Source organism: Toxorhynchites rutilus, chromosome 1, assembly GCF_029784135.1.
Source record: "Toxorhynchites rutilus septentrionalis strain SRP chromosome 1, ASM2978413v1, whole genome shotgun sequence".
Classification (NCBI taxonomy): Eukaryota; Metazoa; Arthropoda; class Insecta; order Diptera; family Culicidae; genus Toxorhynchites; species Toxorhynchites rutilus.
In genome coordinates, this window is record NC_073744.1 from 200958349 (window position 1) to 200983197 (window position 24849).

The following is a 24849-nucleotide window of genomic DNA, read 5'->3' on the forward strand; positions in this document are numbered from 1 at the left end:
CGCCCAATAGAGAAATATTGGGCGATTATGAAGCAGGCCCTCCGGAAGAACCCAAAAGTTGTCAAATCGGAGGCGGACTTCAAGAGAAAATGGATTTCTGTTAAAAAAAAAACTACAACCTGACGTTGTACAGAACCTTATGGACGGGGTAAAGAGGAAGGTGCGAGCATACGGGCTTGGGCTCGAAGTATGAATAAAAAGAAAATGCCAAAAGTTGTTTAATAGTTTTTATTTTACTGTCTAAAATTTTCAAAAGGATCGGTCTACTGAGCGAATTTCTACAGCGTTTTTTCCGTGATGCAATTTGATGTGACACACCCTTTATCATTGCTGAGCGTTTAGAGCTTCATTAAAAAAAAATTCTTGGTGCAATATGTTCACTTTCATCATTCTTGTTGAATATATATTTTTCCCTCTAATTCATTGTTTAATCTTTAACCTTATTTATTCTTCAATTTCCTTTGTTTTAATTTTTTAATGTTGGAGGTTGTAAATTCCTCTCCCATGATTCTTCTCCGCTTTTATAGCGCTACTTCATTTTGCTTTGTTTTTTATTATTTGATAATATCATATCCCACATTTTAAGTCTCTCATGAACTTTTTAGTAAGTATTGGGACATACATGCCCTTACAGGAAAGAATTCCTAGTTTCCCAGCCCTTCGGTACATTCCAAAGCTATGATCGCGATTGATGGACACATTCTTGTTAAATTGGCTGTAGACATATATGGCCCAATCTTTCACTTTTTCTTAAAATCCCACTTCAAAGTGTGCTTGTAAAATTTAGAACCACACAAACACGTGTCCTTGGCCCTCTAATTGTTTTTATACACTAGGGCACTGAGTGAGCCAAAGAAATCCTCTGTTGGGCGGCACTGGGGCAAGTTTGTTGGGTTACGATCTTTCGGCACGAACGGTATCTTTTTCTCCTCAAGATACACCAGCGTCTTGTTGGCGTAATGGGAAGACGCCTTGTCCGGCCAGAAGACGTACTTCCCATCCGCGTGATGCTCGTTCAGGAACGGCAGCAGGATTTTATCGAGGCACTCTTCTCGATGTTGGTTGATTGCCAGACCGCTCGGCTTAAACCAAGGCTTTGAAATGCCCCGGTCGAAAATGGCGATGAACAATATAACCTTTTTTTCAAACTTGTGCTTGAACTTGTATTTCACTTCAGGCGGTGTGGATGACTTGTCGCTGGAGTAGTAATCATCATTTTCTGGAATATGCGTTTTGGACAGCGGAAAATAGCTTTCGTCGTCCAGAACGAAAGACGTCCCGCGGTATTTTTTGGTCATCCACCGACACTGTGATTTAACCGTCTCAATCTGCTCCTCCGTGTACTCCGGCGACCTCGTCTCCTTCCTGCAGACGATTCCTTCCATCTTGAGGGTCCGATGGATCAATACGTGGGAGCAGCCATATTTCCGACCGACGTCACGCAGGCTGGTTGCGTCCTTGTTGTCAAACAACTTCTTTAACGATGTCTTCCTCTGCTTCGTCTTTATCGTCACCGGACGACCACTTCCGACCTACCGCTCTACGTTCAGGGAACCCAGGATACGATATACCGTACTGACAGGTACATTTTCTTCCTTAAAATGTGCCACCGTGAACTTTTTCCTTGCTGGAAATACGTTTCGTAGAACCGCACAATGCGTTCGCGGAGCACGCGCTGTTTCGACGCCATCTTTGCTTTGACTAAATTCAAACTAGCAAAACCAAACACGCCTACTGTTTCTAGGGAGCCCAAAGAGTAATTTTCTTGGAGAAAGAAAGTTTTACGCTCTTTATTTGAGTTACTGAAAGGTATTGAAAAAATTCTCATTTTTTATTTAACACCCGTTAATGTGATGGAGAATGATTTGGATCCTAAACACGGACATCGCCACTAATCGACGCGGATTCTTTTGTAGTCCCGGGTTGATGACGACATTGACCATATAAGGTGGCAAAATATTGATTGCGGTTGGATCAGATGTCGAAAGCCTGATTCTCACGATATTGGAGACATGGTCAAAGATGCTTCAAAATGCATCCGAGATGTCGACCTTATGACTTACCTTCGAATACACCTCATTGTTTGTGGCTCCGAACCGTCCGAATTGTCCGTTAAGTTGCCCGCGCCAAACGGAGACGTTCGGATGGAATCAATACACTTGTCGCCTCTATCGTTAAATTGGTTTGTTTAAAAATTTGAAAAAATGTTTATTCTTCATTACCGCTCTTTTTTTCCCTATATCTTATTTCCACTTTTGCTTGTTTTGTTGTTTCTTCGAGTATTATGAAACAGAAATGAGTATTCAGTAATGTTGGGTTACAGTGACAATTTTGTTAGGACAAAATTGAATCTTTTCATTTTTTATTCAAAGAAAGAAAGTGTTCGAAACTTGAACGACAACGACGCATCTGTCATATAACTCATCCTTCTCACGGCGAATCATCCGAGGTTATGTAAACTATACTGTTGAGCTTGGCAGCAGTTTGGAGGTTACGTACTTGGAGTGGGGGTAAACATTAATCTATTGTTTCTGTTCTGGTTTCTTCGTTACGTCATCCATGGTCGATTGGTTTGTGTGTATGGGAGGGCGACGGTCATTTTACTGACCAACCACCTTTGGATCGAAGTCGTACTGAGCGTACGGTGGCCCGAGTGGATGGAACCGATGCTCGGACGATGGTTCCGAATCCTTGGGCGATGCGCGGGAACTGGACGTACGAACGGTGGTATTATGGCTAGCGGATTTTGAGCGGTTGCGTTTCAGAGCCGAACGAAGCTCCGAAGCCATCTCCGAGCAGAGTGAGATCTGGATTTTGAAAGGGAAGATGAGAGTGGATTATTCCGCTTGAGTCTGACAGAGAACAACTCACCTCCTGCAATCCGCGTGGATCAATCGAGTCCGGGACGGATTCCCACGACGATTTAAGAGTTGAATCATTGTTGTCATTGTTGTGTGTACGTGTAAGGTTGGTTTATATTGGTAGGATTGAAGAGAAGAAAAATCGCCACACAATACATTTTGGATTTCGTGTTTAGGGAGAAGGAGAGGATGGTTTTTTGGGTTCTAATTTGAGCATATTCGCGTGTGTTTCGTTCGGTATCTAATACAGCCGTCGCTTTGTCACATGAGCATGGTTTTCTCTTGGTACGAAATGAACTAGCTTCCAATACATTTAGAGACGGGTTCCGATGAGGGTAAAAATTTACGAGTTATCTGCTGAATTGAAGTAATGTTCTGTTCCTCCACTCTCTATTTACAAGGTTTTGCTAATTGCCCTAAAAGCTGTCGGTACTTTCCCTGAATCTACAATTAAAAAATAACTCATGAGATGAGAGCGTCGGTCGAAATACACAACCCATCAGTAGTTTCGAATGATGCGCCAAATCTTGTGGTTTTCTACTAGCAATGATCTTTGGTCCTGAAACGGTTCGGTTTCGGCGATGACAAGCCAAGATTCGGCGAACAAAAGCGCTAACATTAGGTCGCGCATTGCAACCCTCACTCGAATCTACACTCTTTGGGATGTTTTTTCTGGTAGGGTTCCTGGGGGGATCGCGCGTCGGGTTAAATTTGCACCGAAAGTTCACGTCGCAGGAAGGTACGGAAACACGCATACACACGACACACGCGTGTACATGAAACGGTCGTAAACAGAAGGGAAGATGGGAAGAGCAGAATGAGATGAGATTTGTTTTTGCTGTTTTTTTTTTGTTTCTACACGCATCTCGCATCGCATCGAGCAATATTTAGCAATAGGGTAGACTTACCCGTTCCTCGACGGCCACTTTCCGAGATTTCCAAACGAATTCGCACACGGCGATCACGCAGGCCACCCCCATTCCACCCATTAGTACCACGAAGACACCGCCCACGTTGGCTAGGCCCAGTTCGTTCGCCGTGGAGCTTGATTTCGACGTTTCGTCCTGTTTGGGAGGGGAATCCGAGAAAAGAAAATGCAGTCAAATGATGAGTTAATGATTGTGATTGTCACTCGAGAGACTGTTGGCAGGAACTCTCACCCCATTAGCGAGTGACGTGTAACTGCTCGTTGATTCAACGAGTTGGCCATAACTAGTATCGGTATGTTGAATTCATAATCTCAATAAAACATGTACGACCTGAAGTTTTTATACACTTTATACAGACTATCTGTTGCATAATGATTTTGGATATGTTCGAAAAATTACATTATTAATTCTTTGATAATAATTTGGTGGCCCTGGAAAGGAAGGGAAAACGCCGAAAATTACTATAAACATTTTTGGAGCGCTAAGGTACGACCTTCTCGGTCCGATATCCGAAGCACTAATAATGAAATACATTACATTGCATTCCATATTTGATTATAGAGACTTTGAACTTCTGCAGCTCATTAGTATCTAACCCTGAGAAGGACCCTTGTGGAAAGAAATTCTACTCCGAACTCCTTCGCCTGCCTTGAAAAAGACACTTCATTGTCGGTCGACGCTCGTCAGCAAACCGTGTCCACAATGTTTACAAACTTCAAAAGATGTTCTTGATGAAATCCACGAATGCTACCTCCTTTTATTCCAACTAAACGTGCGATGTAGACGCTACCCGCTCGCTAGCGATACAAATATTTGCTTGTCGGTGAGCAAACTGTACAGAGAATGTGCCGCATATGCGCTCGATGTGTGCACCGATAATACTATTCCGGAGCGGTCAAATCGGACGCGAACAAGTGCACATTCACTAAGAGCATAGATCTCCGCCACAGCTTGCTTAGACAAACAACTAAAACTGAATTCTCTGTGTTATGGAGTGCAGAAATCGATTGACGCAAAAGTCTCTTCAATCCATCATGAAATGACTCAACCATCAGATACTGCTCTTGCGCGAGAGTCACAGCTCAATATGTATTGCGAATGTGACCAAGAAAGCATTGCTCGGTTCCAACAGTCACCTCTGAAATAAACGCACAGCCGCAAACACGACAATCAATTGAACGTTTATATATTCTCTCTTTCTGTCGAACGTACCCAGAAGAGCGGGGAAAATATGCTATTTCCATTCTACCATTCGTTCTCATAACCATTCTTAAATTCCGGCTACTCTGACTGTAGTTTTAATCAGGGGTTAGACATCAATTGAATATAGGCTACCCAAAATCAAAATCAATATGGCGTCATTTGTTTATCAACATATCATTTACGAGGATTGAAATCGAAAAATGCGCTGCTTTATTCTAACTGCATGAGCGATTTTCATATTTCGGTTTCACATGGAGGTGTTCACATTTAACATGGAGTTTAAAGTTAGCCACTATTCGACTATATAACCGGACCGAGTTGTAAACAACAGTAATTGATTGAACCAAAATGTCAGTAAGCCGCAGCAATATTGGGTACACTGGCAATATGAGGGATTTGACGTTTTAGTCGTACCCCTGGTTTTAATGTCATTTGACATTAAAACTGCAGTGGTATGCATTCTTCTTCTCTCTTTATTCTGCATTCAAGCCTAGCTGCTCACATACATCCACCTTCTCACTCATCCATTCATACACGATGGATGATATTTAGACGGATTGTTTAGATCAAAGCAACCGACAAACTATCCCCTATCAAGTGCGAATGTGTTGAATGAACGTTTCAAGCGGTGAGCGTTCCCCGTGAACACTGTTGTTTAATTACGGGACGATGAACAGCTAATGAATAAGACGGAAAAAAAACCGAAATGTCATATGACATTTTTAGGTCGACGGTACTTTGACTGTTCATGTTATGATGTTCATTAATGACACAGCACATACGTCTCCATAATTAGTGATACGATGGTAACCATTAACAAGACTGCTCGTGATGCGAAGCACAATGTCCTCAACGCAAATTTACCTTCTCGCTCCAAATACAAATATTTCCGCTCCATTTGTACTGCCGGCCCGTATTGCGCACCCGCGATGTCCGACAATACAAATGAATATATCATGTATTTGTCAGTGCGTGCCTGATACGGATAGTATAAAACCGCCTTTACTCGCAAAGTGTCGCTTGGTTTGTTTCACATCAATCGACAATCACGCAGATGGAACAATTCTCGTTTTGAGTGTTGCCTTTGATCGATGAATTGTTGTTACAATAAAACAGGAAATTTTACGGAATAGAATAAAGACAGTAAAAAGTGTCGTCGGTAAACTTACATGACATATAAAGGGTGTGTCACATCAAATTGCATCACGGAAAAAACGCTGTAGAAATTCGCCCAGTAGACCGATCCTTTTGAAAATTTTAGACAGTAAAATAAAAACAATTAAACAACTTTTGGCATTTTCTTTTTATTCATACTTCGAGCCCAAGCCCGTATGCTCGCACCTTCCTCTTTACCCCGTCCATAAGGTTCTGTACAACGTCAGGTTGTAGTTTTTTTTGAACAGAAATCCATTTTCTCTTGAAGTCCGCCTCCGATTTGACAACTTTTGGGTTCTTCCGGAGGGCCTGCTTCATAATCGCCCAATATTTCTCTATTGGGCGAAGCTCCGGCGCGTTGGGCGGGTTCATTTCCTTTGGCACGAAGGTGACCCCGTTGGCTTCGTACCACTCCAACACGTCCTTTGAATAGTGGCACGAAGCGAGATCCGCCCAGAAGGTGGTCGGGCCCTCGTGCTGCTTCAATAGTGGTAGTAAGCGCTTCTGTAGGCACTCCTTAAGGTAAACCTGCCCGTTTACCGTGCCGGTCATCACGAAGGGGGCGCTCCGCTTTCCGCAAGAGCAGATCGCTTGCCACACCATGTACTTTTTGGCAAACTTGGATAGTTTCTGCTTGCGAATCTCCTCCGGAACGCTGAATTTGTCTTCTGCGGAGAAGAACAACAGGCCCGGCAGCTGACGAAAGTCCGCTTTGACGTAGGTTTCGTCGTTCATTACCAGGCAATGCGGCTTCGTCAGCATTTCGGTGTACAGCTTCCGGGCTCGCGTCTTCCCCACCATGTTTTGCCTTTCGTCGTGGTTAGGAGCCTTCTGAACCTTGTATGTACGCAGGCCCTCCCGCTGCTTGGTCCGCTGGACGAATGAACTTGACAAATTCAGCTTATTGGCGACATCCCGGACCGAACTTCTCGGATCACGTCTAAACTGCTTAACTACGCGCTTGTGATCTTTTTCACTGACGGAGCATCCATTTTTGCCGTTCTTCACCTTCCGGTCGATGGTTAGGTTCTCGAAGTATCGTTTTAGTACTCTGCTGACCGTGGATTGGACGATTCCCAGCATCTTACCGATGTCCCGATGTGACAACTCCGGATTCTCGAAATGAGTGCACAGGATTAATTCACGATGCTCTTTTTAGTTCGACGACATTTTTCCAAATTTACGAAAAATTGACAGTGAAGCATGGCCAACGTGATCTATACACTCTTATCTGATTATAAGCGAAAGCTGAAGATATAATTCCTAAAAATTAAATTTCTACAGCGTTTTTTCCGTGATGCAATTTGATGTGACACACCCTTCAATAAAGCTGGGGTCGCGTTAAGTTTCGCATTTTCAAACATAAATCAATTCACTTGAATAGTGTCAACAAGATCAGCTGCGCGCGATTGTAGACGTCCACTTCCGGACTCCCGGAGCCTTACAGTGATGGAAGTTCATATCAACCGTTATTGAACAGTATTGAATAATTCCAATTTGATTCGCAATTTTTCAAATTCTATGCAAGTGTGATAATGTTTTGTTATGACAGGTTATGACAGGTATGACATGAAAATAAAACCACAGAAATTCACGATATCTCGTAACAAACCATTGACGCACCTCTTGGTAATGGTGTTGTCTTATATCAAAATTATTTGTACGCACCATTTACATTTGATTCGAGCTTTACTTCAGTTGCTTATCTTTGAAAGAGTGTTGGAACTTTAAAAAAATCAAAATTTGGTGGTAAAAAACTGTAAGGACAATCTACCACAGCGAAGAATTGCTGCAAAATATGGTATCAGTCGTGGTGCTGTACTGGAAATTTGGGCGAAGTACCAGAAGCTCAGATCTGTAGCTGACAGAATGCGTAGAGGAGGTGTAAAGCAGACCATCGCACTAATTCAATGATCTTCTAAGAAATCATGAAAAATCCATCGGTAACCATTCGATCTATCAGGGTGAGATCTTTGATAAAAAAAAGACGAGTGAGAGTTTGAAGAAAATCAGGTGTAGTGCTACGAGATCGTTATCTACAGCCTACGGTAAAGCACGGTTACTTTGCCTGGGCCGGAGTCGGAAACTTGGTTCAATTCAACGGCATTATGACAGCTGACGCCTTCATTGACACCATCAATGAAAATCATCGTGAATCCGTTGTAAAAACCGGCGCAGGCAAAGATTTCATTTTCCAACAGGACAATGATCCTAAACAAACTGCCAAAAAAGTGAAGGCTGTTTTCACTTGTGGTCCAAACGGTTGGAAGTTCGGGAATGACGTGCTCAAAGTTCAGATTTGAACCTTATCTGTGGGCTATTCTGGAAAATAAGGTGGACAAAACAGGCGTAACGTACAAGGACACGTACTTCACAGCATTGTCGAGAGTCTGGACGGAGATTCACGCACAACATCTGAAGAATTTGATGGAGATTATGCTCAAACGTCTTCAGAAGGTGATTGAGGCTCACGGTGGTCATATTCCATACTGAAGATCTTAAGTTTGCATCCTGTCATCGTTTTTGTTATGATTTTTGAATGTCGATTTTTTTCTTGTCATGTTGTTTTATAGATACATTTCATCAATTTGCTTCATAAGCTTTGATTCAAGAACAAATTATTGTTGTTTCTATCTCCGTGTTAATACCTTATTAACAGTTATAACACAAAAACATACATATGTGATCGGGTGTAGTTGTTAACATTACGCTAAAGGTCACGAGTTCAATTCTCACTTTCAACCGAGTGACGAACAAGCCAGAGAGACTGAAAGACAAGGCCAGAAAGCTTCATGTTCTAATACTTTTCATGATTTTGAAAACTAATTACAGATATTTCTTTTTTTTTATTCAGCTAGTTAAGTTGAGTTTGATCCAGAGCTGCAATGTGTCACTGTCACTACATATATTTGGGCTACTATGACGAACATTGCAACATTACCACCAAACGACGTGCAACACAACATAACCGACAAAACTAATTCCTCGCTCTTTGATGCTATATAGTTTGTTGTGGAGGCGATCTGGCGTAGTGGTATGGATGTTACCTCTCACGCTGGAGGTCATGAGTTTAATTCTCACTCCCGACATTCTTCCAAAAAGTAAAGTGATGCACCAGCCAATGTGTTGAAAGTCACTATAATACAGAATAAAAAAAAAAGTTTGTCAGAGTGTTTTGACGATCAAAGCATGTTGCAAGTCAGCGCACTATGATCGTCATGACGAGAAATACCATGGCACCTGATGTAATGGAAGTTTACACGTTTTCCAGGATGCATTTGTTTACGTTGCTACCTGAATATGTAACTCTTAGGATATGGGGATAAGGCTCTCAGGGTCGCTTATTCCAAAGCCGGCTACCTTCGAAGCTTCCTCTTTTAGTGAACAGGAGTATTTTCCTATTTTAACACTTCCAGCAAATCTATGGTGTGCCACCTACTAAGCCACACGCTGAATTCGCTCAAAGACAGTCGGTGCTAACCTACGCACTTTTGCCCAATTGAGGACGAGGGCTAACGACTCCTTTACAGTCCGGAGGACGAAAGAAATAGAGTTTTTTTCTATGAACAATATTATTTATCTCTTTAATTTTTCTATTCTTGATTTCGTTTTAACCTGTTCCTATTTTCTCTTTCTCCTTATTTACCCTGTTTGTGACGTCAAAATTTTTCATACGTTATACTTGCAGTGTCTGTTGTTTAAGTTTTTCTCTTTGTCTGTGTGTTCTGGTAATGTCTCCCAAACTCAGTCCTCCAGCTGCCTCTGTAACTTCGTCGAGGACTTCATCGTTCCCAGGTTCTCCTCGGCGCGATGGCGGATATGGAATGCAAACTTCCGAACAAAATGGCGTAATGTAGACTTCCAAAGGAGCTGCACAACTGCAGCCGTTAGGCTGGTAGAGAAACGTATCGTAAAGTAAAAGGCCCGCTAGACGGACCTGTCCAGCGTATTAGTATCCTGGATATATCTTCCGGAGAGACCAGACCACACATTACCTTTTCTTTTCAGTTTCCTCTTCTTATTTTCCTTTTCCTTCTATGTTTCTATTATTCTGTTTCCTGTGAACCGCAACCAAACTATACTAACATTATTTTCTCTTTTTAAATTTCCAACTAACCTTGTATCTCTTCTATCGGTTTTCTTTTACCATCTCTCTTCACCTCTTTTCTAAATTTCAACTTTTCCAATTTTTCCTTTTTTTCTTTTTTTTACTGCTTTTGTGTAGGGAAACAATTGATTTTTTCCTCTGCCCAGTTGGTAGATCCATTCGATGACGGTAGACACACTGAATAGTGTGTCTCGGTGGGCATTGTTTACCCCAGACTCAAACCGTCCGTGAATAGCTGAAAATTATCTAGTAACCGGCGGCTTGGAATAAATTTAATGAAATTTTTATCCATTTATTTGAATTTGGGTGGAGCTCAAATTATGCCTGTTAACCAACGGTTACAAATATCATTCTTATATACAATGCTAAAACTTCGAGGAAAACAAAGGGTATAAATAAGTCTAAACGGACTTTCAAATACGCGAATTTCGATATCGGGCAGAAAATTCAACAAAGAGAGAAAATTTCTTCATTATTTTAGCATGTAGAGAGTGTTCAAGCTTTGGTCAAATATATATTCCGTTGCCTAAATGATTTGCAATCGCTCACACGTTATCATGTGTTCGACATAGTATTTACTTTAGTAAATATTAGGCTGTCAAAACAGTCCTGCGGTATTTTTTTTTGAATTTTCATTTGTTCATAAAATTAGTTACAATCATCTGTTTTAAGTCAAATATGCGCCGTTTTGTTCGATGACTTGTTCCCAACGAGATGCCAACTTCATAATACCCTGTTATAGAAGCTCGCTTCCTTATTGGCAAAAAAACTCGGATAGCCAATTTTCACAGGCCTCTTTTGTGGCTAACTTCTGACTACCTAGCTCGTTCGCCATGGACAAAAACAGGTGGTAGTCACTTGGTGCAAGGTCCGGACTATACGGCGGATGCAAAAGAACCTCCCATCCCAGCTCCCGGAGCTTCTGGCGCGTCACCAAAGAAGTGTGTGGCCTGGCGTTGTCCTGATGGAAGACAATGCGGCCTCTGTTTATCAAAGATGGCCTCTTCTTCATGAGTGCTACCTTCAAGCGGTCCAGTTGTTGGCAGTACAGGTCCGAATTGAGCGTTTGGCCATAGGGAAGCAGCTCATAATAGATTATTCCTTGACAATCCCAGCAAAAACACAGCAGAACCTTCCTGGCCGTTAATGAGGGCTTGGCCACCGTCTGAGCCGCTTCAGCGGGCTTCGACCACGACCGTTTGCGCTTCACGTTGTCGTAAGTGACCCACTTTTCATCGCCAGTCACCATCCGCTTCAGAAACGGGTCGATTTTGTTGCGATTCAGCAGCGATTCACATGCGTCGATACGGTCAAAGATGTTTTTTTGCGTCAACGTGTGTGGCACCCATACATCGAGCTTCTTTGTGAATCCAAGCTTATTCAAATGATTAATAACGGTTTGATGACTTATCCCCAGCGCTTGGCCGAAGCTACGGCTGCTACTATGCCGGTCTTTCTCGGCTAATTCAGCGATTTTGTCGCAATTTTCGACGACAGGCCTTCCGGAGCGTGGCGCATCTTCGACGACCTCTACACCAGAACGAAAACGTTGAAACCATCGTTGTGCGGTGGAAATGGAAACTGTATCGGGTCCATAAACTGCACAAATTTTATTGGCAGCTTGAGATTCATTTTTGCCTTTGTCATAGTAAAGGGTGTGTCACATCAAATTGCATCACGGAAAAAACGCTGTAGAAATTCGCCCAGTAGACCGATCCTTTTGAAAATTTTGGACAGTAAAATAAAAACTATTAAACAACTTTTGGCATTTTCTTTTTATTCATACTTCGAGCCCAAACCCGTATGCTCGCACCTTCCTCTTTACCCGTCCATAAGGTTCTGTACAACGTCAGGTTGTAGTTTTTTTGAACAGAAATCCATTTTCTCTTGAAGTCCGCCTCCGATTTGACAACTTTTGGGTTCTTCCGGAGGGCCTGCTTCATAATCGCCCAATATTTCTCTATTGGGCGAAGCTCCGGCGCGTTGGGCGGGTTCATTTCCTTTAGCACGAAGGTGACTCCGTTGGCTTCGTACCACTCCAACACGTCCTTTGAATAGTGGCACGAAGCGAGATCCGGCCAGAAGATGGTCGGGCCCTCGTGCTGCTTCAATAGTGGTAGTAAGCGCTTCTGTAGGCACTCCTTAAGGTAAACCTGCCCGTTTACCGTGCCGGTCATCACGAAGGGGGCGCTTCGCTTTCCGCAAGAGCAGATCGCTTGCCACACCATGTACTTTTTGGCAAACTTGGATAGTTTCATCTTGCGAATCTCCTCCGGAATGCTGAATTTGTCTTCTGCGGAGAAGAACAACAGGCCCGGCAGCTGACGAAAGTCCGCTTTGACGTAGGTTTCGTCGTCCATTACCAGGCAATGCGGCTTCGTCAGCATTTCGGTGTACAGCTCCCGGGCTCGCGTCTTCCCCACCATGTTTTGCCTTTCGTCGCGGTTGGGAGCCTTCTGAACCTTGTATGTACGCAGGCCCTCCCGCTGCTTGGTCCGCTGGACGAATGAACTTGACAAATTCAGCTTATTGGCGACATCCCGGACCGAACTTCTCGGATCACGTCTAAACTGCTCAACTACGCGCTTGTGATCTTTTTCACTGACGGAGCATCCATTTTTGCCGTTCTTCACCTTCCGGTCGATGGTTAGGTTCTCGAAGTATCGTTTTAGTACTCTGCTGACCGTGGATTGGACGATTCACAGCATCTTACCGATGTCCCGATGTGACAACTCTGGATTCTCGAAATGAGTGCACAGGATTAATTCACGACTCTTTTTTTCGTTCGACGACATTTTTCCAAATTTACGAAAAATTGGCAGTGAAGCATGGCCAACGTGATCTATACACTCTTATCTGATTATAAGCGAAAGCTGAAGATATAATTCCTAAAAATTAAATTTCTACAGCGTTTTTTCCGTGATGCAATTTGATGTGACACACCCTTTAGTACTGTAAAATATGTCGGATTTTCTCTTTATTTTGCTCCATATTTGCGACACTATAACTCACGAACGACTTAACCAAACAAAACACTGTCAAGGACTATATTATAGCGCGCAAAAATACATTTCCAACAAGCTATAGTATGACTCGATACAATGAATACAACTAGAACTACGCGCTTACAACGACACCTCGCGGAAATACCTCAGGATTTTTTTTACAGCCTAATATAAGAAACAACATCCGGAACGAAAATCGAAGTTTTGCTCGATGAAAATAAAATGAAATCTGCAACAATCATTATTTCGTTACGGACAATTTTACCGCCTACTTGATCGATCAAAGCGTATTGACGAAACTCAGTAACAGGCAAAGAGTTGCATCATACTCCGTCAGTCACCATTTGACCAAGATTTTTGTCAGTAGGAAGTAAAGTAGAAGTAAATTGTCGTAAATTGTCAGTGATATTGTTGAAAAAATGCAGCTTTGGTTTGATCATGCCATGGCATATGATTCAATATATAAAAATTAATCCACAACTAACATTGCGACCCGTGCGTTTTGGATGAAATAGTCGTGCTCTCGAATTTCTCGAGGTTTTTTGTAAACCAACCAGTCGATAATAACGGTTTCTCATATGATCTAATTTCCAGACCGTAAAGCACCAACAACAATGAGTCACCAAGTACGTCTGCTTTCTCGAAACTTACCCTACAGGACCCTCCGCCTCGTTTCTCCTTCCACCAGCGTGTTTTCAGAATGTGCAGCTTACCCTCCTCCTGCAGCTTCAGGACGGCTCCGCTAATGGCAGTGCGAAACGGTGAATCTGGGAAATAGAATGCAAATTCGTAGTATATTAATGGCACAACAATCAACCATGAAATATTTACTCGGAGGCATCGCGATCCCATAGCCCTTCGAATCCAGCATCCCTCCAACCTGCGTCAGTTCACAGTTCCGCTCGATCACGTACTCGATCGAGGTGGACTCCATCAGGAAGGCGTAGCTACCCTTCCCCTTGACGACCCTTTCGACTCCCTCGATGTTGCTGGCCGTGAACACTGTCGGCCGGGTAGACTCCATGAAGGACCACATTCTCTGGTAGGTGGAAAAATTGGAATCCTGTGGTGAAAAAATGAATGAAGTCTTGAGCGAACGACACCGGGAAAAACTGGTTTACCCTGAAGAACGCAGCCGTGCTGCCGCCTCGCAGCGCTCCGTACTTGATCTTGGTTTGCTTCGCCAGATCCTCGGCGCTCTCGATCGGTGAGTCCATCCGCTCGACGGTGAGAAACGCGGCCAGGTTGGCGGTGTACGAGCTGATCATGATCAGCGTGAAGAACCACCACATCCCGGCGACCATTCGCGTCGAGACGGCCCTTCGGGAACGTTTTGGAATGTGGAGAGTTTTCGAAGAGTGAACGTTAGTGTGTGTGATCGAATATAAACGAACTCGTAACAATGCCCCACTGGATTCCGAAAGGTGCTGAATGCAAGCGAAAACTATAAATTGGAAATTTGTATGTACTCCCGTTGGATTATTTACAATGTTTGAACCCTCGTGAAGTATGTGTTGAGAGTTCACACTTTGCGGTTTTTCCTCAGATTTCGTGATGTGCGTTATCTCTATGACAAAGACACGTGGTGTATGGATCGGAAAATATGCAACCATACAGAAAACAAAACAAGAATCGAAATAAAAAATACACATCGTATCAACATCATTAACGGAAAGCTAACAAAAGGCTCATTTTTGTGTCGCACCACTGTTCGAAAATCGGACCAGAATTACACCTCGGTGGTTTTCGCAAATAAAAACAAATACGAAAAAAAGGTGAGCAGCATATTGACACCCGGGGGTGGCCCCTCCGGAAGGAAGAAAGCGTGCATAATTCTGGTTCGATCTTTTCGTGCCCGGCCATTGTTTTCGTCAATTGATATCGAATTTTTCATCCGATTTCGCATTATCACAGGTCAACAGATAAATTGGGTGACGGTGGTATATCGTTAAACAACACACAACACAGACAGGAAGGACGAAGAGTGGATGAAGATATTCACCGGCGTGTTGGGAGGGACCAAATTGAATATTTGTTTTTTTCCCTGGTGGTGTAACGCTTCCGGTGGGTTTCCCGCACTTATTTCGACACAGGAAAGTGCATTTGAACAAACAAAAAATAACCATCGTTTTGCATCGTCCAGTGTGGGATAAAATTGCGCCGGGGGTAATAAAACAGATTCTGCAGTTATCTGCACCATTGCATTTTCAACTTTTGCTGGGTGTCATTTTGGAAACATACGAAATATTTGCTTTTGTAAATGAGCGTTGGTGTAAATAATCTTGGCAATGGATTTGTGGTGATTTTGAGGGAATGCACCTTGTACATTAAAGATTTGATTGCAATTTCCACGAGCAAATTTTCTTGAATGTGCTGTGAAGTAGGAGTGCTCTTTTTTTTTAAATTTATTTGGCAACAAAAGCTCGATTAGGGTTTTCACTTCTTCGCTTATTTTCTATCGGTATATTTCCGCAAGTGCCAATCAGTGTTCAATGATAATTAACGACTCCATCTGGACCCTACCTATCACACTTAATAGCTCATGAGCCGGGCAACAGGAAGGAAGATGTAACCAGAGATGTTTCGCCCCTGAAAATCTCATGTTATCTTATGATATCTGATTCATGCTATAAAATTGAAGATTTGAAAAAGTAGAAAATGTGAACAAAAATTGAAGGGTATTCTATTAAGCACTTTGAGTGCCCAGTTGTTTTTATGTTTCATTTACTAATGTTTAATTTTAGTAGGACAGTTAACTTTGAAGTGATGTTTCAAATGTAAATAAATGCTTTTGTAAGTGAAAAAGGGCGAATTATTCTAATAATCGTCCTGATGAGATGTAATGGACAGCTTCTAGTTGGGGTATGGCGGACAATCAAAAATTCCATTCTTTCTTCTGGACTATTTTTCAAAATTATTATTCCTATCATATTTATGATTGTTCTTTTTGCAACCGATAGACCTTCACGCCTCTCGTATAAAATTACCTGCCAAAAATGTACTAACTATCAGTCGGTTGTCATTTTTTCGGTAAAAACATTGAACACTTTCTGAATAATTTGCAGAAATCTAAACAAAATAAGTTTTGAAAGATACAGTAGAGGTTCTTTTTAATATGTCCGTCTCAACGACATCAATCCCAAATTTGGGCATAATATAATATCATGAAATCTAATTTTTTATCACTTTTCAAAGACTGGCATACTGGCATTTTTTGACAATTTTTCGAAAGAAAGTACTTTTTTTTGCAACGTTGTTGTAATGTTGAAACATTGAAACGCTTTGCAGCTTCAATAATAGCTTGGATTTGTGATGTAGGGTTACGTCTTTCGGGAACATATTTTGGTACAAATTGAAAATTGAAAATCGAGCACATCGTGAAAATTGTCCAATTTCAAACGCTTATTGATCATTCATTTCATGATGCATTGATGAAATGTTTGCGTCAATCGATTTCGACACGCCATAACAATTTTTTATATTGAAGAAAATAATATATATCATAAAACTAAATATCGAACAATTGGAAAATCTCAACCCCTATCTTCCCGTAAATACCCATTTCTGATTGGTCGAAATTGACGACACATGTCGCGGTTCCCTAACAGAGACATCAAAACCAAGCTGCCTGGGGGAAATCGACATTGCAAGCGGAGACGAATGAGTCGTAAGATTCAGAGTCTCCGCGAACAAAGAAAAAGAAGAAGAAGAACATTGCAAATACATGAAAGTAGGGGGTGTTTTGTTTCTGTTATAAAAGAAATTTACCTTTTCCATTTCAAATATGTTTTCTCTATATTAAAGTAACGTGTTTTTACTGATGAGAAAAATTGATAATTGTGTTCGGTAGTGAAAATTATCTTATATTACATTTGTGAGTTTTTTTTCCATATTTCATCCATACATAACACATGAGGCATCTCGTCAAGGGTCACAGAGGGCGGTTTTAATCATATCTTATTCCACTTCGGCAGATAAAACTCTTTCGCTTGTGGTGTTTTTTTGATGTTCGACACTCAAATCAACAAGACGTGTTTATTCAATCTTCCGTACATCAGAAATATCTTTTCCGTGATATAAAGGGTGTGTCACATCAAATTGCATCACGGAAAAAACGCTGTAGAAATTCGCCCAGTAGACCGATCCTTTTGAAAATTTTAGACAGTAAAATAAAAACTATTAAACAACTTTTGGCATTTTCTTTTTATTCATACTTCGAGCCCAAGCCCGTATGCTCGCACCTTCCTCTTTACCCCGTCCATAAGGTTCTGTACAACGTCAGGTTGTAGTTTTTTTTGAACAGAAATCCATTTTCTCTTGAAGTCCGCCTCCGATTTGACAACTTTTGGGTTCTTCCGGAGGGCCTGCTTCATAATCGCCCAATATTTCCCTATTGGGCGAAGCTCCGGCGCGTTGGGCGGGTTCATTTCCTTTGGCACGAAGGTGACCCCGTTGGCTTCGTACCACTCCAACACGTCCTTTGAATAGTGGCACGAAGCGAGATCCGGCCAGAAGATGGTCGGGCCCTCGTGCTGCTTCAATAGTGGCGCTTCTGTAGGCACTCCTTAAGGTAAACCTGCCCGTTTACCGTGCCGGTCTTCACGAAGGGGGCGCTCCGCTTTCCGCAAGAGCAGATCGCTTGCCACACCATGTACTTTTTGGCAAACTTGGATAGTTTCTGCTTGCGAATCTCCTCCGGAACGCTGAATTTGTCCTCCGCGGAGAAGAACAACAGGCCCAGCAGCTGACGAAAGTCCGCTTTGACGTAGGTTTCGTCGTCCATTACCATGGAATGCGGCTTCGTCAGCATTTCGGTGTACAGCTTCCGGGCTCGCGTCTTCCCCACCATGATTTGCCTTTCGTCGCGGTTAGTAGCCTTCTGAACCTTGTATGTACGCAGGCCCTCCCGCTGCTTGGTCCGCTGGACGAATGAACTTGACAAATTCAGCTTATTGGCGACATCCCGGACCGAACTTCTCGGATCACGTCTGAACTGTTTAACTACGCGCTTGTGATCTTTTTCACTGACGGAGCATCCATTTTTGCCGTTCTTCACCTTCCGGTCGATGGTTAGGTTCTTGAAGTATCGTTTTAGTACTCTGCTGACCGTGGATTGGACGATTCCCAGCATCTTACCGATGTCCCGATGTGACAACTCCGGATTCTCGAAATGAGTGCACAGGATTAATTCACGACGCTCTTTTTCGTTCGACGACATTTTTCCAAATTTACGAAAAATTGACAGTGAAGCATGGCCAACGTGATCTATACACTCTTATCTGATTATAAGCGAAAGCTGAAGATATAATTCCTAAAAATTAAATTTCTACAGCGTTTTTTCCGTGATGCAATTTGATGTGACACACCCTTTAAAAAAATTCACGGAAACACTTTTCTAACTGGCGAAATGTGCCATATTCTACCCCTTGGGTGTATCCACAAGAAAACGATTTTGCATGTCGGTTTATCACAACAGGAATAGAGAAACGGACATAGGTTGGCCAGCAGACTTATCATGCATCATGCATTAACCGCAGACCAATCGAGACTAAAATGAAATATCAAGAAGCTATCGCTTTTTATATTGATTCAAATAGTTTGTTTTCGAAGCAGCTTTGAGCTTTTGAAACAAGTTTTTAAGGCCAATAAGTAATCAAACATCACTAGATCTTTCGAGTAATGTTATTTTAATATTTTCTATATTCCATCCATACATAACACAGGAGGGCGGTTTTAATCATATCTCATTTCACTTCTTTTATCTGATACGCACCATCCAACGATTGTTTACCACCCTTCTGTCATCATTACTGTCGTCATCACTCGGTAAACACCGGTGGAATAAACAAACAATACCCAACAACCAAACAAAACGGCCCTTTTCAGGGCCACCAAATCATTGTCAAAGAGTTTAACGATGTAATTCTTCAAACAAATTCAAATTCAACAGATAGCCTAACGGAATCCTACGTCAACTCTGCGGTCGTGTCTCGGACACAACCCTCCTGTGACTTTTTTTTTTTTTGATATTCTCATAGGAATTCCATATATAGAAAGAATGACAAAAGAGGCTCAATAGAAAAGTAATAAAATAATTAAATATGTCCATGAACATTTCGCTTTGTTCTTATCTCGACATATCCAATAGTAAACACTTATTTTGAAAAGGAGAAAGGAAATGTAAAAAACTCCCAGATGAAGTAGTGTTACTATTGAAGAAAACAATTCTCGCGTAACTTTTGAAAAGGTCCTAAGTAACAAATGTAAACAAATCGAGTTAATGGATGCACACTATTAGTTATCAATCATTTGATGCATTGAGAAAACAATCGTTCAAGTATCTATCCTTTTCGCCTCTCTATCGCCGATACAAAAAATGACCAATGTACAGATTCGAATTTTAAGCACTCGACTGTTACTTCGGACATCACATTCCTCTGACGCTCGAAAAACACGGAAAAACACGAAATCGCACTTCGGTCATTTTGAGTTTCTGTCATTTTCGGGTGTTGATATCGTTTCTAGTTCAATTCAACGAGTTATAAAACTAATGATCTGCTTTTAGCACGAAGTGCAAGTATTTGCAAGTATTTGTTCAGTAGTTATTTTCAAATTCTCATCGTGCAACGTTATTTTTCCAATGTACAAAGCGGTCAGTCAAAACGGCCAATGTAACATTTTTCGCTCGAAGGCTTCAATTTCAAACCAAAATCACATGACAACAGTTACGATTGGTTTTTCAGAGTTTATTGTTGACTGTTAGCGGTAAAAGTAGTGATAAAGATTGATTCCTTTTGAAACAACTCGCGAAACAATATTCCGATCTTCAACTCCGTTTTTCTCGAGTTGATGTGAATGGTACAAAGGACCTTTCCAAAAGTTACGCGAGAATTGTTGAATCAGGAAAAGATGACGATGAATATGATGACAGATATGAAGAAGAACAAGAAGAAGAAAGGAAGAAGAAGAAGAAGAAGAAGAAGAAGAAGAAGCAGATGAATAAGAAGAAGAAGATTGTTTTAATTTGTAATCTAAAGCAAATCTTGTATATTTATAGCAGAATTTGTTTTATTTGAGAGGTCTTCCATAAACAATGGTTGCATCATTCGTGAACATTCAATATTGGCACCGTTGTTCCATCAAACAATGCAGTTTCTCTGATATGATGAAATATTCTTTATAAAGTGGTCAAACATTCCGTATTGTCAGCTATCGGACTCATCGACAATTCGCTAGAGGCTCCACTCAGATCGATGGGCGAACAAAGTGTTTAAAGTTTGAATCATGACCGGATAGATATTCAAGCGAATGCTCATGTATATATTTTTTTGTAATTTCAATAATTTGGATTCAACGCAGATTTTGAGCTGCTGAAACAAACTTTTTGGGTCAATAATTGACTCGTAGACATTTTACCTCTCAAATGAAATTATTAGCATAACACTTCGTTCATCTGGCAAAGGCTAGTACCTCAAAACCTTGCGTCTCCAACGTAACGCTCTCTTTTTCGAAACTTTGAACTTACACCCCAGTATAGTAATCCTCCGACAAAAATAATGCAAGTAAATAAACCGTTACTCTCCTTCTCTAGAGGTAACGCAATAGTGCTTCGCTTTTGGATCTTGTAACGTCCAGATGATTTTATTCGGATTATAATCTCAAACTAAATGTTCTTGATTAGTAGTCGCGGTTGTTTGCTAATTTTTTGATTCATAGATTTTTTTCTAAAATTTTCAAACGGAAGATGCATTTTAATTATTCATTTACCACCAGACGTTGACGTCAGACATACCCATTCCGTTCAACAATTTGCGAAGGTCAATATTTTAAAAAAATATGAATTTCTCTAGTGTAATGTTTGAATAAAATTGTTTTTTTGGTCACAGTAAATTTGTCATCGAGCTCTTATAGTTTTAGGCTATGAATGTCTGGAACACGTTCGAAATCAAATAGTAAGCTAACATCACGTTAACCTGTATGTTAGAGTTAAAACTCGATTGTTTTGCTGTTTTAAAATTTTTTTGTTCCCAAAAATCCATAACGAACTTTAATGTTTTCATCATCCTAATTAAAGCCTGTCCACGTTAAATTTCGGAAACTTTTCATTCAGTGTAGTTTATGAAATATTTCACTAATCAATGGAATATTTCACTTACATGACAGCTAGAACCCTCCTCTTTATTTCGATGTCCAACAGGTTTTCATTCTTCTTCCGTTTGGTAAAACGGCGTCGAATCATGTGGAAGTACGCAAACACATTTTGCGCGAATGGCATCAAAATCCAACACTGTCGGTACGCTATGCAAAATCCATCCTGGAATGGTATAATGCACATGAGGACAAATATGTGCCAGAAACAGCAAATCCACCGAACTGTCCAGAACTTTGCCCAGTGGAAAAGTACTGGGCTCTGATTAAGCGAAAACTATTCGAAACTAAGAAGAAAGCGAAAGGCATTAATGATTTCAAGAGGAGATGGAAAAGCGCCGCTGCCAGCATATCTGAGGATACTGTACGGAACCTAATGGCAGATGTTCCCAAGAAAGCTTTCCTTGTTTTTGATATAAATCTATTTTACTGAAATAAACAATCGGTTTTGTTGTACTACGAGAATTTTTGTTTTACTGGCATCATCTTGGTGTCCGGAATTTAACGTGGATAGGCTTTAACTCGATGTTGATAATTCCTTAATATTTTCCTTCGTTCATCGTATTGTTTTCACATATTCACGTCGGAGAGCCTTAACCCTTCTCTTCGTTGGCCGAGGCATTTTGGTTGAATGCAATACTTTTCCGTCTACTGTTTTTGAAAGCATAGGCAGCCGTGGCAGTGTTCCGAGCTCTGCAATACAATTTGCTTAACCAATGTTAAAGTTGCTAAAACTTACATTATAGACCCATTAAACGTAAAAATAATAATTGTATTGATATCAACACAATTTTATTCTATTGATTTTCATGACATGAAACGCTATGACTCAGGAATAACATTTTATTGAGTGGTTTTTATAGCTGTTTCGATGATGTTGTCTGACATCAGTGTCGAAAAAATAACGATACTTTCACCAATACAAACGAAACCATTGCCGAAAATTGAAAAATGAAAATTTAACTTTCAGAGCACTAGCTCGAATTTTCCGACGTTTTTCACTCTACAGTGCGACAGCAGATGAAAATTTAATATCTTGTGAGTTATCGATTAAAGTTTGGTTGATTTTGCTTGATGGGAAGTGTGCGAAAACGATAATTTTATTCACACTGTTTTGCAATATTATTGATTTTCGGGCGAGGGGTGAGGGAGGGAGAAGAAAGAAATGAGCGTCTTTATGGCAGCTATTTGTGGCTAGCTTCCACCTTCACCTTAACGTGTCCACGTGAAAATTGTCGTTACCCTTACCTCGCTAAGGTCAAACTATTCTGTTGCTATTTTGCTACAGTGTTGAATGGACATACAAAAATTCTCACCCCAGAATTCGTTCGTAAAATTTGCACGAAAGAAGCATAGAACACAGTTTACACTTTTCAGCAATCATTCAAAGTATCTTTTCATTCAAAATTGATTCAGATGCAGCAATGATCACTAACCCAGTGGTATTCCTACGTCAACCTTGCAGTTGTATCTCAGATATAACCCACTCTTAGATTTTTTTTATCGATTTTTTTATCGTAATCATTTTTTTTTTCCAAAATATATATTTTTATTAAGGCTCATATGGCGTCAACCTGACGGGGCCGGGAGTTCAATATTTCGACAATGTTTGCCTTATAACTATGTTAGTAATATGTAACCGATTACTCGCGGTTGGCTCGAGGTTAGTATTACAATGTTTTCGTAATTGTGATGTTGCTGTCTTCAATGATCTGTACCTGTGCCCGACACGGGATACTTCCTATTGGGATGCAGCTGACCATTAATCAGCAACGCCCCCCTAGTCTGTACCCCATATCTAGCGTGGTGCGTCTTCTCGAGGAATCCAGGATAGAATGGTCACTAGCCGGCGCAATCATCAGCTCGTGTAGAGTTGTCATGAGCGGTACAACCTTTGGCTTTTGTTGAATCATCAGTGGACTGCACAACCTTTGGCCCGTGTATCTGTAAAGAGTGTGTGTATGTATTGCCGCGACTAAGTAAAAGTTTATCGTTTGGATAGGGGGGTTATGAAACGGGGACACAACGAAGGAAACATCATTAAACGTTGACATCGGCGTTTCTGAGGAACAGGTATAGATGAAGCAGAAGATCAGGATCACGGCTACCTAAGATATCCCGGACGGGGATATCCGATTGTCTGCCTTTTGCTCTCAGTGCTCTAGAGAGCTGAGAGCGAGCAGCATGGAACCGGATACACGACCAGACAACATGCTCGATGTCGTGGTAGCCATCGCCACAATCACAAAGATTGTTTGCTGCGAGCCCAATGCGATAGAGATGCGCGTTTAGGTTGTAGTGATTGGACATGAGCCGAGATATCTCGCGAATGAAATCACGACCTACATTCAATCCCTTGAACCATGCACTCGTCGAGACCTTAGGGATAATCGTGTGTAACCAACGACCGAACTCATCTTCACTCCACATGCGCTGCCAACTAAAGAGTGTGTCCTGACGAGGAATGTGAAAAAATTCATTATAGGCAATTTGCCTTTAAAAAAGTGTGCCTTCTGAAGCGCCCACCTTAGCTAGCGAGTCCGCTTTCTCATTCCCCGGAATCGAGCAATGAGAGGGAACCCATGCTAAGGTAATCTTGAATAATTTTTCGACCAAAACACTCAATAGTTGTCTTATTCTTGTTAGGAAATAAGATGAGCGTTTATCAACTTTCATTGAGCGGATTGCCTCTATTGAGCTGAGACTGTCTGAAAAAATAAAATAGTGGTCGATGGGCAATGTTTCAATGATCCCTAATGCGTAATATATCGCACCCAGTTCAGCGACATACACGGAACAAGGATCTTTGAGTTTGAAAGAGGCACTGGAATTTTCATTGAAGATGCCGAAGCCAGTGGACCCGTTTATGAATGAACCGTCAGTAAAGAACATTTTATCAGATCTAACTTTCCCATATTCTGCCGAAAATATCGGCGGAATAGAATCGGAGCGTAGATGATCTGGGATTCCATGGATTTTTTGTCGCATGGACAGATCAAAATTGACAGAGGAATTGCAAAAGTATGGGAAGCAAACTTGGTTGGAGATGCCCGGTGAAGGGTGCACTTCATGGGTAAGGTACTCATGGTATAAAGACATAAAACTTGACTGAGGAGTCAGTTGGAGTAAATTTTCGAAGTTATCAATCACCAATGGATTCATGATCTTGCAACGGATGAGAAATCTGTAGGATAATTCTGTGAATCGAAGAGTAAGCGGGGGTACTCCTGCCAAGACTTCGAGACTCATCGTATGTGTCGAATGCAAACACCCCATGGCTATACGCAAGCAACGATATTGTATCCTCTCCAGCTTGAGAATATGAATCCTGGCAGCTGATCGGAAGCAAAAACTGCCATATTCTAACACTGATAATATCGTTGTTTTGTACAACTGAATGAGGTCTCCTGGATGGGCGCCCCACCATGTTCCGGTAATTG

At 41.4% G+C, this 24849-nt stretch overlaps 1 protein-coding gene across 3 annotated transcripts in view; it reads right to left on the reverse strand.

Annotated features, from left to right (window-relative positions):
- Positions 1 to 2179: 2179 nt before the first annotated feature.
- The window catches only part of LOC129763224 (glutamate receptor ionotropic, kainate 2), a 420593-nt gene continuing 397923 nt past the window's right edge, over positions 2180 to 24849 (reverse strand). For 2 of the 3 annotated variants that reach the window (XM_055762105.1, XM_055762106.1), the window contains exons 13-17: positions 14383 to 14581; positions 14093 to 14324; positions 13913 to 14028; positions 3769 to 3925; positions 2180 to 2809 (exon numbers count right to left, since the gene is read on the reverse strand). In XM_055762105.1, coding sequence (XP_055618080.1) covers positions 2601 to 2809; positions 3769 to 3925; positions 13913 to 14028; positions 14093 to 14324; positions 14383 to 14581 — 913 coding nt within the window. In that variant the 3' untranslated portion in view covers positions 2180 to 2600. Of the gene's footprint in view, positions 2810 to 2871; positions 3546 to 3768; positions 3926 to 13912; positions 14029 to 14092; positions 14325 to 14382; positions 14582 to 24849 lie in introns of all 3 variants that reach the window. The other variant, XR_008740836.1, reaches the window with a different exon arrangement.